At 41.5% G+C, this 20543-nt stretch overlaps 1 protein-coding gene across 4 annotated transcripts in view; it reads left to right on the top strand.

Annotated features, from left to right (window-relative positions):
• Positions 1 to 20543, top strand: part of XRCC4 (X-ray repair cross complementing 4) — a 333742-nt gene that overhangs the window by 297010 nt on the left and 16189 nt on the right. Inside the window, exon 8 of one of the 4 annotated variants that reach the window (XM_059725056.1) lies at positions 2651 to 5159. The exons of the other annotated variants lie outside the window; for them this stretch is intronic. Within the exon in view, the coding sequence (XP_059581039.1) occupies positions 2651 to 2687 (37 nt within the window). The 3' untranslated portion in view covers positions 2688 to 5159. Of the gene's footprint in view, positions 1 to 2650; positions 5160 to 20543 lie in introns of those variants that run through there. 4 annotated transcript variants of the gene reach the window in all.

Genomic DNA, 20543 nt, shown 5'->3' with positions numbered 1-20543 from the left:
GCAAGGAAAGGGCAGCCTAACTTTGACCTAGTTTTTGTCAAGCTACAAATGCAGTTTGTATTAAATGCAGTTAATAAAAGACACCTGTTATAGCTGTATCTGTAGCTTTCCCTATACTCATGCCAAGTAATGAGCAGACAAAACTTACTAAAGTTCAAAATAATTTTCTTTTCTAAGGAGGAGGAAGAGGTAAAAAGTGAGGATGACAGAAGGGGACTGCTGAATTTGTCACAAATATGAGGAAAATATGCCAGGCCAAATACAAATAAATAATCAAAACTGAATGAGCCAGGAGCAGGACAGATGGAAGTGAAGAGCTGAACTGGTGGAAAGAACTGAATCCCTCCTACACTTTCCCTAATCCTTTCCCCTTATTGGTCTTTCTCCTTTCACTTTCAGCTTTGACCCTTCTCTCTCCAACTTGCTGTTCCTGGAACAGAAATTCCTATTCTCCAAGAGTATTGCAAGGTGCTCAAGTAATTACATTTTTTATTGAAGTCAGTGGGAGAGGAGGACTCCCAGCACTTTAGGACACAAGTTCAGTTTCTCTGAACTGTGTGTGCCTTCAAGTCTCTCCATAAAACACACTGCTACTGAGATCTGTTTCTTGTTCTTTTGTTATTCCTACCCAACATGTTGCCTTTTTTAGGCCCAACAATATAATGCAAGCAGGCAGATAGGTGTCCTGTGGAAGTCACTGGGGCTGTCTGGCTCGAGAGACTGCCCATATGCATACAGTTGTGTGACCAGGGCCTTGAGTGATAAATTGTTGAGGACAAAGAATATGTTGTAAATTAGCATCTCATATAGACAGTGCTACGTAAATTATATTAATATAATAAAAGTTTATGTTCAATTTAGTTCAGTAACTAGCAGCACCTATGGCTTTGATTGCTGTTTTTATAGAGTCTAGACATTTTATGTGAGTTTAGGGCCTTATTCTGCATTTTTATAAGGCAGGCAAATACACCTCTTCTGCTCCTATAGTCACCTAACAGATGCATTGGCTACATGGTTTTCTTGTAAACAATGTCCAAAATAAGCAGTCTGCTGGCAGTTTACCTGAAGCTGTGTTCGGGCCAATTCATTTGTCTGTACCCCCACCCCCACATACACACTTCTTTGCTGTCATGCATGTTGTGCTCTAAGCACTAGGAGGCCTGATGCTGTGAGAGATATCGGCTCTGCTTAATGAGAACTATTGCCATTCCATACCATACAAGAATAGATTTAGTTTCCTAATTCACCTTTCATATTAAAGGTGTCAAAATGCACAGATGTACGTTGAGGGTCTTTGTGCAGCAAACCCTTTGGAAAAAATATACAATTAACATTAATGAAATTCTTAGCAGCAAAAGTAAGGCTATTTGCATGCAGAGGCATTACCATGGATAGACAAGGTTTTTTGGGTTCTTAGGCATTACCATGTCATTTAGTAGAATCATTATTACTGTTAGCCCTACTTGCCAAGTATTATTTCACTAATATTGAAGAATTCTCTATACCAGTCATTGGTAAATAGTAATTCAATGTTAAAGTGATTAGACAACAAAAGTCTGTAAAATATGCACACACACAGACACATGCATGCATGTGCCAGGATAATTAAAGTATTTTAAGGTTCCCTGTGTTTTCTCTGAAATACAATCCCCTAAACTTTCTTTTATGTTAAATGAATATGTAAAAGACAACAGTATCATTTGCATTTTAATTTTGTTTGCACCAGATGTAACAATACATCCTCAACCCCTGTTCACATGTGCTATCCATAGAAATATTTCCTATCTGTTTGTACAGTTCAAAATGCTTTCTAGATAATCAAGTATCCACATCCAAGGACTCTGCATATATTAACATGAAGCCTATGTGACAATGGTAATGGAACATATTTACTGTTACAGATAAGAATACTTAACATTTCTACAGTACTTTCCATATTGAAAAGTATTTTAGAAATGTTAATTAGTGCAAGAGTCTTGGGTAGAATATAATCTGAGACCTAGATATACAATGAATGAGAGAAAGCACTAATGCCATAATGCCAAAAGAGACTAAGGGTAGTAGCTGACACCAACTTAAACATGAATTTGGAATGTGAAATGACATCTTTAAAGACCAATTCAATTTTAGGCTGAATAAAAAGAGGCATCACATCACTGAGAATCTGTAACCTCATTAGCAGAAAGATATTAATGACAGGAAGGAGCTCAAGAGAAGAACAGCAAACATGGTAAAGGAGTTTGGAGTGACCAATTTAAAAATGATGATTAAAGGAGTTAAATTTGCCAAGTGACAATAGAGGGAAAACCTTTCTATAAATATTTGAAGGGGGTAAATACAAAGAAAGAAAATAAAGCATAATAAAAGATATTGTAGCTAAGGAATGATGGGATGAAATTAAGGACAGAAAATATGGACTAAGTATCAAGGAAATTGATAATTAGTTAGTTGTCTTATAGACACTAAAACCTACCATGAACAAACAGTAATAGTAATAATCCTACCCTGGGATAAAACAGATTGGACTGTGTAATTTGACTATTTATCTGTACAGTCTCTGTGTCCTCCCAAGCTTTCTGTAAGATAAAAATAACTACTGGTCCCATTTTTGCAGGTGGGTAAACTAAGATGGTGTCTTTCTTGTCCACAGAATTAGAAAACAGAAGGTGACATCCTTGCTCCACTGAGTTAATAGCAAAATCTTTCTAACAAGTGGGGAATCAGAAAGAGTTCCACGGTTACTTCCTTTTGGTCTGTAAGCAATGTTTATTATGTTATCAATGATGTCAGTACAGTTCCAAAGATATAATTTATAAGTTAACTTTTGCTCCTCTTGTCTGATTCTGCAATGCTGATTTTAACTTTAACATGTCATAAATAATTAGCATAATTTTCAAAGGCATTGAGGGGTCTCAATCTCAGTTACAGAAGTGATTAGAATATTTAGGGGCTTTAATCTCATTGAAAGCCAATGAAACAGATTCCTAAGTGAAAATGAGAGTCTTAGATTAAGTATGAGTGAACCAGGTATACAGCTGAGGTTGGCAACTTGAGGTTGTAGGATTTCCATATTTGGAGGTTTTTAAGAGAAAGCCTTGGTTGAGATTGTCTAGTTGGGGCTGGTCCTGCTTTGAGCAGGAGGTTGGACTAGATGACCTTCTGAGGTCCCTTCCAACCCTCATTTTCTATGTTTCTATGGAGGCCCATGGCAGATGTTACATTTAAGGCGTGATTTACAAGTTAATCATGTCTTAAGTGGTAACCTGCAGCCACACATTCATGTGATTAATGGTGAGATTAAATAGGGAATAAGCCAAAGTTATTATAGAAAATATGTGTAATAACTTGGTGACTGGTTTCTGTCATACATTAAACTGAGCACATGGCCAGTATCAATCAACTGATTGGTGCTCCCAGCCCCCAGAGCACAACAGAATGCAGTTCAACAAGGAGAAATGCAAAGTGCTGCACCTAGGGAGGAAAAATGTCCAGCACAACTACAGCCTAGGAAATGACCTGCTGGGTGGCACGGAAGCAGAAAGGGATCTTGGAGTCCTACTGGACTCCAAGATGAACATGAGTTGGCAGTGTGACGAAGCCATCAAAAAAGCCAATGGCACTTTATCGTGCATCAGCAGATGCATGATGAATAGATCCAAGGAGGTGATACTTCCCCTCTATCGGGCACTGGTCAGACCGCAGTTGGAGTACTGCGTGCAATTCTGGGCGCCACACTTCAAGAAGGATGCGGATAACCTGGAGAGGGTCCAGAGAAGGGCCACTCGTATGGTTAAGGGCCTACAGACCAAGCCCTACAAGGAGAGACTAGAGAAACTGGACCTTTTCAGCTTCCGCAAGAGAAGGTTGAGAGGCGACCTTGTGGCTGCCTATAAGTTCATCACAGGGGCACAGAAGGGAATTGGTGAGTATTTATTCACCAAGGCTCCCCCGGGGGTTACAAGAAATAATGGCCACAAGCTAGCAGAGAGCAGATTTAGACTGGACATTAGGAAGAACTTCTTCACAGTTCGAGTGGCCAAGGTCTGGAACGGGCTGCCAAGGGAGGTGGTGCTCTCCCCTACCCTGGGGGTCTTCAAGAGGTTAGATGAGTATCTAGCTGGGGTCATCTAGACCCAGCACTCTTTCCTGCTTGTGCAGGGGGTCGGACTCGATGATCTATTGAGGTCCCTTCCGACCCTAACATCTATGAATCTATGAATCTATGAATTAGCAGCTGACTGGTGCTACCAGCCGCAGGTATACTGGCACCCAGCTTGCTACTTGCTAGTGCAGGGGGAGCCCGGAATCATAATCCTCGATTCCACAATCATGCCTTTTGTCATGCACATGCGGCATAGCACATAGGGCCTCGCATTGCTTAAATCTGTGCTGGAGTGTTAACTTGATTAGAATGCAAACCCAATGGTCTCCTTAATTTTGAACTTCAGTGTTTGTCTACAAGCTGGGGATGGAGTTGAGAAAAATAAAGAGCTCAGAAAATTCATCCATTTAAATCATGCCTATACCAACACCATTGTGAATTTGTGCTGCCTCTGTTTTCAGTGATATTAGCACTGCACATTCATATCAACAAGACTGATGGGGTAGGACATAATGAAAACAGAAAACTGTTGCAAGCTTTTAAGCTGATTGATTAAAGTCACATTTTACTCTATAGGTTAAGTTAAAGCCTTTATCTCCCTATTTGATGGTTTTCTTCTTACTTTAAAATGTTCTTTATATTCAAATGCCTGTAGCTAAATGTCTAAAGCATTAAGTGGTAGGATTTACATAAGAATAAATTATTTACATTGGTTTTATAATTCCTACCAGATTCTACCATGGTTTTAATTCATTTAATCCTAAAATCCCTAGCAAAAAGTCTTTTGATACTCAGAACACAACGTATATATGGTTGATGTCCAAAGTGTTTCAGTTTAAGGCTCCAAAATCAAAAGTTATACTTACAAAGCTTCTTTTAATACTAAGAACATGCTTTGTCTTACTGCTTGGCTGATTTCCTTAAAATGTTGATTTGTAAAGTGGGGTTTTGTTTAAATGACTCCAGACCATGAAAGTATCGTGTTAATATGGATGATTTTCGCTGAAATAAACTGTGTTCCATTAAAAATACAGTAATAAAATTCACAGCATACAATCCTTCTTTGATCCTTTGGATTCTTTGGGATTTGATTCCCCGCTCTGCAGGTTGGGTCAGAAATTGATATTACATTGTATAGCTATATAATTCATGTTGTTTGCAAAACCACAACAGAGGCATAGCTGCCTCCTTGCTAGGGTGAAAGGACTGATTAGGCAATACCTTGGATCACTGAATTGCATCTTCATGCTGGGCTTTCACAACCTTATGTCAGGATTTTGAAATCCTGGCTCAGCTGTTTGGGGGATTTTTTTGCGTCCATAGTAAGGGACTGTAGCAAAGAAACAGACTAGCAAAGAGAAAGCAAAGAAGACAGTAAAGGGAAGTAGGAATACAGGCCTCTAGAGCACAATGGGACGAAAGTAAGGCTTGGTAATTCATAGACCGCTACATAAAATCAATTGATTATCAATATTTTCACATTGTCTGTTGAAAAATTAATGTTTTGAAGGCTGACAGCATTGAATTGCAACTGTATGTCAAGAGCCTGGGTGGAGAGAAGCTGAGAATGCTCAGACATTATCCTAGAAATATGGATAATGGAGCATTCATTCCCGAGGAAGCAATTTTCATGGTGCTAGCTGAGATGTATATAATCATTTGGGAGCTCATAAGGAAGAAAATCGCAAGCTTGGATGTAGGGAGGCAAAAATGCAAATATAAGGATTACATGCAAAAATGGACATCCCAGCTAGGCTACGAGATTTGTGTGTATCGATATCTATATATTTATAAAGCCAAACTGGTATGTTTAGTTAATAATCGCTTAAATATCTTTGGTCAAAACTAATGCTAATACAAAGTAGCTGTGCAGAGGGGTCCAAACTGTTTGTTTGTTTTTTCCTCTTTTAATTCAAAGCCTTGCATTCTGACAATGCCATCAGAGAGCCTGTTTGCTACGAAAGAAATAGGCATGATTTCAGAATGATCCTTTAATATGGGATAGTTGCCATAATCACAATAAAGTCATATAACATAGAGCTGATAAACCAAAAAATATTTTGTGGTGCAGATCAAATCATCTGGTGGTAAACCTTAGGCAGGAAATAACTGTGTTAATGACTGTCATCTTCCAAAATCAGTTTTATCATTCAAAATTATTTTCTGTGTATTTTTTAAAAGTGTTAGTTAACTGTTAAAGCAAAATCATCTAGATGTTTTTTAAGTAATAGTTTTATACATATATATGTAAGAGGTGCATTTGATATTTCAAATCTACCAGGTTCTTTTAATAGTCCAATTTGATCTTTTAGGTATCTTGTTCTAAAAGATATTTTAAGCACTCTAAACACTGGTGGATTAATGTACTGAAATCATTAGCTCTGAATCTGAAATTGCTTCAGAAAAGTTTATTCTCCACCTGTCAATTTACAAGTTAATATTAGGTCTCCAGAGTATGTCTAATGTATTTGCCCAGAAATACAGTATAATAGGTTGTACTGTATATGACAGAAATTGAAATAGCAGAGCACAAAGACTATTCACAGAGCTACAGACAGAATGGCTAATCTATTCTGTGCTCTTATCAGACTTGCCATAAAAATTCTAGTTCAGTATTTGCTACCAACATATTTATGTTGTGTTTAAACATATAAATGTCCATCTTCTATATGTTAGATCAGGGGTGGGCAATTATTTTGGGTGGAGGGCCGCTTACTGAGTTTTGGCAAGCCATCGAGGGCTGCATGACAGGCAGCCAGGGGCAGGTTAATATTAATTTTCTAAATGTTTAGGTGCTCCGTGGGCCGGATAGAATGGCCTGGCAGGCTGCATCCATCCTGCGAGACATATTTTGCCCACCCCTGTGTTAGATGCTTCATATTACATGTGTTAGGTATATTGTAAGATTTGCTATTATTGCTATGCATAGGCATTACATTTCTAGTAGGAGAATCTCTGTTCTTCCAATAGAAATAATGTCAAGCATACAAGAGCTTGTTCAGTTTCTCCTGCAGGAAGCATGCTTCTCCTAAGAAAAGATCCTCCATGTAACAGCCTGGAAGCTCTCCCTTACAAGATAATTTTTCTTGCAAAAAACAAATCCTTGTATACTCTTCTTCTAGTCTGGTCTGGGAGAGGAAAGGAGCAGTGGAGACTGCCTCAGACTGGGGGTTTACACTGCTGCTCCTCTCCAAGACCAGCTAGCTGAGGAGACTATAGCAATGCTCCTGGCCTTATCCCCAGACCTGGGGCTGCTTGGTCTGGGGCACAGGCTGGGGGCTTTGCCCCACATTGCCTATGCTCCTGGGGGGCCTCTGGGTGCCAGCTTTGAAATGCCATGTTGGGGGGAGAAGCTTCCCACCATGCAGAGTCCTGTGCTCACAGCCTCATGGGGCCTTCAGTCTGGGAAGTGGGCAGTTGGCTTTGCTGTGCTATTCCAGTGCCCTAGGATTGCAAGCAGTAGATCAGCCTGCTTCCCACACCTTCCCTAGACCAGTCTAGGACACCTGGACTTCTTCTCCCAGAACAGCAGCGAAAATTTTTCCAAAAATTGCTTCTATAGAAATAAATGCCCATACTCAACCTATGTTACTTTAAGTTAATTGACCTGCCTTGTTTTTCAAAAGGTAGAAAGCCTTCAAAAATACAGGTGCAAAGATGAACATGTTTTGTACATACTGTAATTACTACAACTAAACATTTAATTGCTGTAAGTGTACATTCCAGTTAGGAATATAAGTTCCCATACAATTTTATATGTGGACATTAGCACTCAGTTCAATAGAGATATAAGTGTAGTACAAAAGTTCAGGCATTCATTAAGATTGCTTACCCAATATGTGCAGCAAATAGTTTCATGCACCCTTACATCTTTTTAAGCATCTTTGAAATGTGTCTCTCTCTGAACAAGCATTAAAAATTAAAATGAGTGGGATCTGTAGGAGTTTTTCATACAACATATGTGGTAATGGACTATATAAGCGACATGCAATCATGGCTAAAAGGTAACACAGGAACTGTTAGTGACAGAAACATTACACAGAAAATTTCAGGAAGGGAAATAAAAAGTGTATTTGAATGCATCTTTCACAAATGGGAAAATAAAAGTTGTATATAAAGCTTGTGATTAGGTCATTGGTTAATGGATCCAAAGCCCTAGTTTCCCAACTCTACATTAAATCAGCAAAGTATTTTGTATGGATCTCTGATTTGGCTGAAAAAATATTTTTGTTTTGGGTTAAAAAAAAAAATACAGAAGTTGTAGGCAGGCAACCCTACTGGCTGTACTTCTAAGTAACTTTATGTATGTCAGTCATTGCAGGGAAAGTCAGCAATAACTTATTCTCATGAAATTTACTCACTAGCAGCCAATTTTAGCTAGTATGGGATTGGCAGTTTTTTATATACACCCTTCCTGAAACGTAGATGTCTGCATGTTTTACTAAAACAACCCCCAATAGGGCTATGAATTACAAGTATGCACTAGAACTCATCTGAAGGAGCCATAGTCTAAAGTATTGCGACTACTATAGGCCAAAGCCTACAAGAACAGCCACAGAGAGTTGGTGCAGTTACTTAGAAATCTGCCTTTGAAATATATGGGATGATTCCATATTCAAATCCATTGATTAAGGCCATTTTCTTTTGACTTGTATGGCAGAATCCAGACCTGGCTTAGTAAGATACATCACTGCTGTATATATTGGATGCCATGCTCATGTTTATAATAGTTATATTCTTATGTACACTTTTATCTTAGTTGCCTTACCCATTACAATCCTGATCATCAGTCCTTAAAACAAATATGTTGACAATTCTTGGAACTGTCATATTCATTGTTATCTTGTTCATGCTTGCCATTCTCAAGGAGAAGCTGTTAATAACTGAGGCACAAAGAAGCACTACTAAACATGATAGTTCTGCAAACACTTTTGTGACCCTAGGGGCTGCCAAAACCAGGGTACCTGGCAAAGAAGGATGATAATCTAACATCTACTAGAAGGTCCTTTGAATTAGTGTATGTATACATTCGAACTATGGCTCCTGCCACCAGCACCTAGTTATTTTGCAGCTGGCCTAGATCCAATTGTTCCCCAGTTGGGAACTGTCTTTGGTCAGTGCCACAAGAGATAATGCTTTCATCTTGTCTTGGCAGACTTACTACCTTTCAGCCAGAGCCTGGGATCTGACCTTTGTACTGCTGGAAGTACAACAAACTACATAATGGGACATGGTAGTAAAGTAGGTAGTTGGGCACTTATTAGGGGTAAGTTTTATAAGTCACTTGTGGACATTTTTGTAATGTGGCCATCCCAGACTCATGCCAAAACCAACTATATCATAATATACCATGACATCCATTCATTCACATCTCCAGTACCTACTGTCAGTCTGCCAGCAACAGCCTTTCCATACATATAAATATAATTCTGTCCAATCTGTCTGTTTCATGTGTTCCTCAGAAGACCCACATACCATATTTTCTTGCAATCAACGTGCACCCTTTTCCCAAAAATCAGTGACTAAAAATTGGGCTGCATATTATAAGCAAGAAAATGGTAAGAACAGTTTCTGCAGTGTAAGTCTCTGCAGGGGAAAAGTGAAAATACTGCTGCATGTGCTCCACAGAGAGCAGCACAAGAAGCAGCTTTGGCTCCCTAGCTGCTAGTATTCAGTTATTTACTGCTACTTTTTAGTATTTTCAAGGAAAGATCTTTTCTCTTCATTCTACCTTTCAAAAACAAGGTGCATATCTTATTTGGGGACATGTTACATATAACAAAATATGGTAATTTTTTTCTTAACTGAGGTTTCTAATTCTCTTGTTCCTTATCTTTATAGTTGTTCTGTAGCTACCTTGTGGTTCTGTATGTGAGGCATTCTGGGACATGTTTCTATAGGATGCATGGTGAGATTTATCATAGCTATCCTTTAAGGTCAGATTCTAACACTCTTGCTTACACTGAATAGTATTACCTCACTTATTCCTTGTTAGGTCAACCATGCAACACAAGACAGGCTTGTTATCCACTTGGTCCTTTAGGCAATAAAGTGGCTCAAAGATTTGTCAGATTTCAGATGTGGAGATATCAGTAAACTCCAGTGAACCAGGACAGTATGTCTTAGGGAGTGTGTGCACCTGCGTTTCTTGATTTGAAGAGAGCTGTTTTGGCTGCATTATTCTTTGTATTGATTTAATTCCTGCTCTTGGTTTTATATTAATCTGGGATTCTCACCAGAGACATTTTCACTACAGTTTTTTTGTCTTTTCAGCCAATGTTTAAAAGCAAAAAATAACAAACCACCAAATTAAATGTTTTCTCTGAGGAATGATTTCTCAGGGCAGTCACTTGTACCAGACCAAGATCTATCAGACTTCGTTTGGCTTATCTCTGGTTGCTGATGCTTAATGTATAAGCATTAGGGAAGGATGAACTTGTGAAGATAAAATAGGAACTTTGCTTCTTTCCCCCAGGCCTCTATTCATTTTTAGCCCTAAACTCCAATAGGATCTATTTTCAGTCTTGAATGTTAATGTAGTTTCACCTCCCTACCTAATCTATAACATATCTTGCAAGTTGTTCAGCACAGTTTTTAGGATTTAAGAGATTCGGTTCAGACTTCATCCTTTTAAGTGTACTCATTCCCAGAAGCACCATAACATTTTAATATCCATATTCTGTCTGGGTGCGTGAAATTTCTACCTTTCTTCATTCCACAATTTACAATAACTTTACTGACCAAATACAAGTTTTATTTTATGTATTTTGAATAATCAGAGCTCATCCTTTTCTTCTGCTTTCTAGTACACATGCTTGGTACTAAGAAGGATTAGTAAAATAGCTGCTTCCAGAATAATGTTGTGTGCATCCATAATAAGAAACATCTGTATTTCCAGGAGGCCATAAGTAGCATCCTAGACTGTAGGTTTAGGGATCTAATCCTTGTGCAAGCTGATACTGTGCCCTTCAGATGATATTATATTCATTGCAGCTGTCTGCTGGCAAGTTCAGTTCATTTCATTTCCTTAACCTCTTGTCTCCTAGGCTGTAGATCAACACATTGCTCCTTTTGTCACCATGTTGGCTAAAAGTGGAAGCTAAAAAAATATAGTCAGCTTTAGCAGCCAAAAGCCATTAATACAACTTGTACACAAGTCCTGATTGTGCTTGGTATACTGTACTAATTTATTTTAAATGTATACATTGCCATAGTAAGTACAGATGTGATGCAACTAATAGAGAAGGCAGAGTAACACTCTTGGTTCATCAGCTATACATTTTTGCAATTATTTCTGCCATTATTGTTTATTTATGTACCTCTATCATATATCTACCATATCTGTACCTATGTAGATCCTTACATAATCCCATTGCAATTATATATTGTATTGCAATTGCTATAAATACTTCCTAAACTTTAATGCTTTTAAACTCACTGCACCTCTGTACTGAACACAGTCCTATATCCCCTGTTTTCCTAGTATGGTACTGAGGTACAGAAAAATTAAAATTACTTGCCCAAGTTTATACGGGAAGTCCCTGAGGAAAGAACTAGGATTTGTGTCCCCCACTTCAGTGCATTAGTTAAGTCTTTCTTCTCCCTGAACTAAACATTTAGCAAGCAGCATGTAAGTGGCCAGTCTTCGTTGTACCCATCTGAGGGCACATGTGCTTGACTGCACAGTCATTTAGTACTTGCTTTAGTATTTGCTTTAGCAAGTACTAAATGACTCTGCAGTAACCACCAGCACTGCGTAGTCCTGGTGCTGCATGGGTCATTTCTGACCCTACTGCACAATACCAATGAGCTGGGGAAGTTTGGCAAAGTTTGCCATTTGCTTACAAAAAGTGATCTTCAGTATATAAAGGTTGGAGACCACTGCCCTAGCTCATCTCTGCGGTGATGTAGCATCTCGTGTAGACATGCCCTGGAAGTGGTCTACAGACCATAACTTGAGAATAAGTAGTTTGTTGTATGTTATGTGTCAAAACCTATATCAGTAAAATCTTAAATTTCATATATTCTAGTGTCATAATTCCAATATCTTTGTAGCTATCTCTTTGTCTTCCTCTCTCCAGTGGCTGTTCAGCAGGTGGTGTTGCAATAGGAAAGGTTTTACTTATGGAATACTGGGCCTTTCACTTCTGTCCCATCAATTCAGAGCCAAAATGGACCAGAATCTAGGGCCCACCCCAGCTCCAAGAGTAGTGTCAGAACTACTAGATTGAGGAGTTGGGCTTCCTTTTGTTTGCTGTGTCTCTGGCCTAATGTCTCATCCACATGTGCCTACCCAATGGCCTAGTTTCAACAAGAGGGTGGAAAATCCCTCTCTTACCCTGTTCTATAGCCCAGCAGGACACTTTCCTAGTAAGTGAGAGAGATGGGTTCAAAGATCCTCAGGCTGAAGTATAGATGCCATATCTCCCACTTCCTTGTTAGCTAACTGCTAGCTTACTGAAGCAAATGTGGATGGCCACTCATTCTTTTCCAGTTCCTTTTTCATCCCCCTGAGTTAGGACCAGCCATTCTGAATCACAGGCAATTGGAAGCACTGGGTGCCTACATCAGAAGAGGGTTTAGTCATAGTAGATATGATTCAGATCTCTAATCTTTTGGAAGGGGTGGGAGTTAAGACAAATCACTCTGGTTAGTATTTCCTAATGGCTACTTCTAGGCTTTCTGAATTGTCCTAGGAAGGCACCTTCCTCTCCTCATTCTCTGTGGGTGCATCTACACATGCAGTTAATGTGCCTGAATTTGGACCGATACTCTTTAAGTCCTTGGACCGATACTCTTTAATGTCTTCATCAGCGACTTGGACGTGGGAGTGAAATGTACTCTGTCCAAGTTTGCAGATGACACAAAGTTATGGGGAGAAGTGGACACGCCGGAGGGCAGGGAACAGCTGCAGGCAGACCTGGATAGGCTGGACAAGTGGGCAGAAAACAACAGGATGCAGTTCAACAAGGAGAAATGCAAAGTGCTGCACCTAGGGAAGAAAAATGTCCAGCACACCTACAGCCTAGGGAATGACCTGCTGGGTGGCACGGAGGTGGAAAGGGATCTTGGAGTCCTAGTGGACTCCAAGTTGAACATGAGCTGGCAGTGTGACGAAGCCATCAGAAAAGCCAATGGCACTTTATCGTGCATCAGCAGATGCATGACAAATAGGTCCAGGGAGGTGATACTTCCCCTCTATAGGGCGTTGGTCAGACCGCAGTTGGAGTACTGCGTGCAATTCTGGGCGCCACACTTCAAGAAGGATGCGGATAACCTGGAGAGGGTACAGCGAAGGGCAACTCGTATGGTCAAGGGCCTGCAGACCAAGCCCTACGAGGAGAGACTAGAGAAACTGGACCTTTTCAGACTCCGCAAGAGAAGGTTGAGAGGCGACCTTGTGGCTGCCTATAAGTTCATCACGGGGGCACAGAAGGGAATTGGTGAGGATTTATTCACCAAGGCGCCCCCAGGGGTTACAAGAAACAATGGCCAGAAGCTAGTAGAGAGCAGATTTAGACTGGACATTAGGAAGAACTTCTTCACAGTTCGAGTGGCCAAGGTGTGGAACGGGCTCCCAAGGGAGGTGGTGCTCTCCCCTACCCTGGGGGTCTTCAAGAGGAGGTTAGACGAGCATCTAGCTGGGGTCATCTAGACCCAGCACTCTTTCCTGCTTATGCAGGGGGTCGGACTTGATGATCTATTGAGGTCCCTTCCGACCCTAACATCTATGAATCTATGAATTTTCTGTGCAGAAAAGCGCTCTCTTACGCATGTGTACAAGTGTGCCCCCATCAGGGAGCAAATTGAACCTGAGAGGAACAGCCTAGTCCACTCCTACTCCTGCCCTGCTTTGCCCTTACAGCAGCCAGGGGGACTCCAGACTCCCCTGGGTGCCAGCCCCAGGCTGGCAGGGGACATGGGAGCTTAGCTTCAGCTCCAGAGTATAGCAGGAAGCTGTCCTGGCTCAGTTGGCATCTCTGTCCCAACCAAGGGAAGATCAGGCTGGCCCCAAGCAGATGGGGGCGGGGAGGGGAAGAACTATCTAATCTCCTTGTGACTGGGAGCCAGGACACACTTCCTAGCCATTTGGAGACTGGGACCTATCCCAATTCCCCCATGGCTAGGAGGCAGCATCTCGCCAAGCCAGGACAGCTCTCCCCACCCCCTGTGGCCCCCTGCTGCCTAGGCTGATAGGGAGCAATTTGCCAGTTGTACCCTGCATGACTCTAACTGGAGGACATCATGTGTGCCCACAGGACATGATATGGCAGTGGGTCACAGTGGCATGCCCAGAAGCCTGGCTGGCAGTGGTGGGGGGCGCTCCACAGAAGGAAGGATCAGGCCCCTTGGAGATCCAGCAAATGGCAAGAAGCAGCTGGAGTTGCCCAGATACCTGGGAGGCTCATGGCAGGGAAAGGGGAGCTCCCTGAACTCCTGCTACCAGCAGCAATTCGCCAGACCTTCAAGGGGCCCAATCCTTCCTTCTGCAGAGTGCCTCATCCCCTCCCACCCTCTGGGGCCAGGCTGCCAAGGTCACACTGCAGCTCTTTCAGTTGTTTCTCAAGCGTTCAGAGGCATAGGGACATTGTATGAAGATAGGATAGCTTTGCATCTATCCCTTTACCAATGCGTAGGGTTACTCTGAAATTTTCATGCTATAGCTATAAGATGCATCTTTTTCTGGGTTCTCCCAATGTTGCAGAGACTGAGAACATCATTGTTCAGCTACTTTTTTATTTGTACTTGTTGGTGATAAAGCAAAACGGGAGATGATTATACCACTTCTGTATGTTGTGTATTCGTTCAGGTAAACAAATCAGTTCCTAGGACAGTCACTTTGCCAACTCATTATGTGCTCTAATTGACATACTGACAACATTTGCTGCAGCCAGTCTGTTTAGAGAAAAATACTGAGCTACATAATAAGCTATGCTTAACATCAGTATTAGGGTGATAAGAAAGTAGGGCTAGAGGAGACCTCCTAAGGTCATCTAGTACAGCAGCCTGTTCAAGGCAGGATCATCCCTAACTGAGCCATCCCAGCCAGGTGTCTGTCTTGCTCTTGAAAACTTTCAAGGATAATGATTCCACAATTTCTTTAGGTTGCCTGTTCCAATGACTGACCACCCTCATAGTCAGAAAGTTCCTACTGATCTCCAACCTAAATTTCTTCTGCAGCAGTTTGAAGCCATAGCTTTTAGTCCTGCCCCTTATGGTATAGGGAGCCCTCTACCTGCAACACAGAGGCAGTTGACCACATCCCACATGCTCCTGTGGTTTCCAGGGGCATAGGGCTGCTTGCTGTGATTTGGATGCTCAGTGCTGCCCCCCCACACACCTTCCCACCCCCTCCCCCCAGCCTAGTATTCTAGAGCCCTGCATCTGTGGGCCAAAAAAGCCTTGCAACACACCAGGTGCTCATGGCCTGAGTCCCTACTGGTGGTGGCCGAACCACAGAGGAGGCCCAGTCTCTATATTCTGCTCCCTGCCATCCCTACCCAGCAGTGGCAATCAGCCACATTGACTTCTGCTTCGGGTGGGGGGTCCAAGCTGAGATCCAGGTGGCAGGATGACTGGCTCTGGCCTCTGAGATGTTGTGTGCAGGAGCCAGGTCCATTGAACTGTGCCCAACCATGGAGATTCTCCTGTTCTCCTGGGCTCAGTTTCAGGTGTATGTGGACATCTTGGGGTGCTTCATAACAGGATATAGGAGCATGGCCAGGGGATGTAGGTGTCCAGGTCCTGGGGTGCATGCAGGGGACACAGAAGAAGCCTCCTGTCCTCTCTCTCTCTCTCTCTCTCTCTCTCCCTCCCCTTCCCCACCCCCCTCCCCCCTGCTGTCTTTCTGCAGATGAAAGATGGCTGGAGACAGGGGCTGTGCTGTCTCAAATCTAGGGGAACTTGGTGGGGGGCAGCAACTGGAGCAACCAAGCATGGGGCAAGTGCTAGTGCACCTACCTGCAAAGAAGAGCAAGTGGGGGGGGGGGCTGCAAAGGAGCTTGGGATGCTGGCAGATAGCAACCTAATTTGAATTGACTGGAGATCTGGTACTGAAGGTCAGTGCAACGATCTAATCTAAATTGATTAAATTTGAATGCACATCGATTCAGGTCTGTCTTAGACTGGGTTCTGCCATTTTTAGACCAGTCTATGAAACCTGAACTTCTGTTTTGTTACAGGTTTCTGATCACTTAGACCAGTAAAAGTGTAATGCCTGTACCTAGCCTTAAAGTGACAAACCAGCTGTAGGCTTTCCTTTAGTCAGAGTCTAATAAATGGCAGTATTCCAACTGAACCCAGTGACTCATTGTTATCTTTTATTATTTCATTGTTTCCTCCATTATGGAACATTTCACCAGCTTAGAAAAAACAAAAAGATTTGATATAATTTAAATAAACCTCCTTACCAGACTCAATCAGTTAACTTCCTTATCATTCCTGTAAACAACTTTTTGGATGAGTTGTGATATATCAAGATCACACAATTTCCAATAACGATATTCACTTTGGAGTACAATATGGCTTCTTTCCTAAAGAACTGCTCTGACAGTACAATTTTATTGTTGTATTATATGGTGTGTCAGTATTTCACAAGGAAATTTGCCTTGGTCTCATTGAAATGTATTCTAGCTAGAAAATGGCTTGTAATTTATTTCTTCCAGAGGAAAAAAAAATGTAAACTCTAAAGAATTACTTTAAGCTTGAAACTTGACAGCTTGACAGTACCAAGCCCTTTCCTTAATTGCTTTCATCAGTTCCCACCAGATTTAGAAAGAGCTGTTCCTGCTGTTGCATGAATATCTTATTACAATTAAGAATATATGGTATTAAAAAGGCAGGGTTGATTCTTTTCCTTACAGTGTGTGGTGTGAATCTGGATTGTAAATTACTTTAAAAGCTCCTATGGCTTTATTAAAGAGCTCCAAGATTAACCAGCTTGGGGTTTTATAATAAATTCTTCCCTTTCACCTCAATTTGGAGGGAGCATACCCATATCAAATTATCTGATTGATGCTTTTTAAAGACCTATAAACTTAATTTCTTTCCCTAAGTTAAAAAGCATTAAATACTGAACTCTCAATATCTTTCTATTAATTTTATATTAACTGTACTATAGATTTGTATGCAAGCAATTAGTGTTAAAGTTCTGATGTAAAAAACACAAGCAAATATATTCTAGCAGTAAAATAACACAGTTAAATTTGGTATCCCGTATCAGACTTCTTAATTTCTTGTTTCCAGTTTACATGACAACCTTAGTACTACACTGAGGGTTATTTTATTATTTTCTTTTGTTTCAAGAGTAGTTTTAAATTATTAAAATGGCCTTTATTAATTTATTGTGTCTCACTTTTGAGGTATTTTAAGCACTTAGCCATCAATACATTTACAAAAGATTGGAAACAGCAAGTATGCATTTGCACATTGATTAAAATACAGTTAACTGCTAAGCTTCTGAGCTGCTAGAAAATCTTATGTAAATACATTCTCTAAAACAGGACTCGATACTGAAAGAAGTCAGTGGAAAGACTCGCATTGATCTCAGCGTGGTTTGGATCATGCCCAAAGACAACTTTTAAATCCAGATCTGTAGTAACTGGTATATATATTATATATATCACCAGTATGCTGTAGATGTAATTTTTTAATGACTGCCAATAATTATGAGTAGTTTAAAAATGTGCTCTGTGTGTGTGTATACACTTACGCATGCATATACAGGACCACACCAAGTAGAGAAAGTCTGCTGCAAGGATGTCAGTACTTTGAAACCTTACAACAACAACAGCAGACAGAAAAGTGGGAGCAACAGAAACAACGGACATGTCTACACATACACATTTACTTCACAGTAATGTAAATTACTGTGCAGTATGGGTGCATGTCTACACATGCATGTCAGTATTGCTCAGTAACTATGGTGACTTATGCCAGCTTGGGCGTAAATTTGATACCTGAATGATGCAGGTATCAAATTTACACCCAATTAGTTACTGCACAGTAATGCACATGTAGACGCATTACTGCACAGTTACACAGGAGCCTCCCGGCTGGGTCTGCACAGCCACTAGATGGCCGGCTGGAGCCCAGCCCCAGGGCTCCTGCCTGGCCCCCACTCCTGCTGCTGAGCTGGGCTGCTCTCTGGCAGCCCCTACCTGCAGGGTAGAAAAACCTGTGGCCATTTTGTTCTGTGGAGCACACACTGCAGGAGCCCGTGCTCGCTGGTGGAGCCCAGCAGGCCCCATATGCCCCCCTGGACATCCCGCAGGCTGTATTTGCTGGGTCTGTCCTGCTCCAGAGGTGCTGTCTGGCCATAGGGGAGTGCTGCAAAGGGCTACCATTTCCTGCACTCCTTGCCCAGTCCTGTGATCCCATCAGGGCTGCTGTCCCTGCCAGCTGTGCCATCAGGACCAGCACCTGCTGCCTCCTGCTGCTTACCTCCGAACTCTCTCTCTTTGCAGGACTATGGTGAAGTGCCTTGAGTGCGCAGCTACAACTCCCTGGCGGTGCCCCTGTCCGGGGTGCTGCCACCAGTTCTCCAGGGCTGGCCACACAGGGTCAGCCACACGGGGACCCAGTCAGCCAGCATGGGAACAATGTCCATGACCTCCCCCATGTCTAGCCCTAGCCCCGCCCACGTGCACCCACCTGTCCGCAGCCCCACAGGTGCCAACTGGACCCAGGAGGAGGTGTGTGCCCTTATGTCCAGTTTTGGGCACCGCACGTCAAGAGGGATGTGGATAACCTGAAAAAGGTTGAGAGGCGGGCTACTCGTATGGTTGAGGGCCTGCAGGTAAGATCCTATGAAAACAGATTGAGGGACCTGAATCTCTTCAGCCTCTGCAAGAGAAGGCTGAGAGGTGATCTTGTGGCTATCTACAAGTTTATCCGGGGGGGGGGGGGGAGGGTCAGCAGGGAATAGGGGATACTATGTTTACCAGGGTGCCCCTCGAGGTTCCTAGAAACAATGGCCATAAACTGAAGGAGAGAAGATTTAGATTGGACATCAGGAAAAAATTCTTTATGGTGAGAGTTGCCAAAATATGGAATCGGCTTCCAAAGGACGTGGTGCTTTCCCCTACCTTGGAGGCATTTAAAAGGAGATTAGACAAGCACCTGGCTGGGATTACTTAACCCCAGCTCTCTTTCCTGCCCAGAGCAGGGGGTTGGACTCGATGATCTAATAGGTCCCTTCTGACCCTAGAAATGTATGTGCCCAAGCTGCAAGAGAGTCTCTCGATCCCAGATAGGCCTCATGAGCCATCTTTAGACCCACACATAAGGCACTTAAGGAAGACAATCATCCTGAATTCCAAGGGATTGCTGATGATGTGTGTAGCTATATATGTATGTTTATGTATACATATACACACACATCACATTTTTAAACTACATCTAGTTATTAGCTATCATTAAGAAATTACATGAACAGCATACTGGTGATATTACTGACTTCTTTGAGTTCCTCAACCACTGCTGAAATGAATAGGAGGCGGGAAATGAGCCATTCAATAACTACCGTTAAATATTCCAGTACTTTAATAATTCTAGGTGGGATTTTTTTGTAAAGTGCTCAGATATTGCACTAACCCGGATCCCAATTCAAACATTTTCCTTGCTAATAGGATTAATGCTGAGTATTTTTTAAAGTCCCACTCTCTCTACTTTTTTCAGCTATCTAAAGTGATTGCACTGTACAAAAGGCTGTGTGCCAATTTTTTTTTTTCAAATAACAGCCATGTTTTTGTGATTGCTCTTTTAAAAAAAAGCCTTACATTCCATAGACACATAAGTCTATTAAATTATACTAATTTATAATTCCTGAAAGGATATTTTCAAATATTTTTCTGAATAAATTTTGTCCCTGGGCTCCAACTTCATCTGCCATGTTTTGCCTAAATACATTTATTTTTTTCCTTAAAGATATAAATTTCAGGAAAAATGGAAGTCACAATGTAAACCTTGGCACAATCTTAACTAATAAAAGACAGAAGGTAGAGACTACTGCTGAGATTTTGGCCTATAAACATGCAATTGTTACCTATTAATCCTCCAGAAAAGAAAGTGAAGGCATCAAATAAGGGACTTGTACTTGAAAAATGTCAGTTACACTCTTCCTGTTTCCCACTGCTACTAAGGGTGGATGAAACCAGATGAGTTTCAAATAAGTGGCACTGTTACTAATAACCTAAGACTGATGTGTAATTACGTTTTCAATGATTCATCTGTATAAAACCCTAGGTTATTTTACATGGGCAGCATCTGGTTCACATGTGCACCATGATTATTCTACTTTGACTGACATCTGTATTCTCCTAATAAAGTCCCAGTTGCACAGATGTGTGGTGCTGCCTTCTTCTTTAATGTACAGACAAAATGTCCTTTTGAACTTACATGCTGAAACTTGCAAAGAGGAAAGTCAGTCCCTGTTTGGCAA

Source organism: Alligator mississippiensis, chromosome 3, assembly GCF_030867095.1.
Source record: "Alligator mississippiensis isolate rAllMis1 chromosome 3, rAllMis1, whole genome shotgun sequence".
In the NCBI taxonomy this organism is placed as follows: domain Eukaryota; kingdom Metazoa; phylum Chordata; order Crocodylia; family Alligatoridae; genus Alligator; species Alligator mississippiensis.
This window is presented reverse-complemented; position numbering and strand designations above follow the sequence as displayed.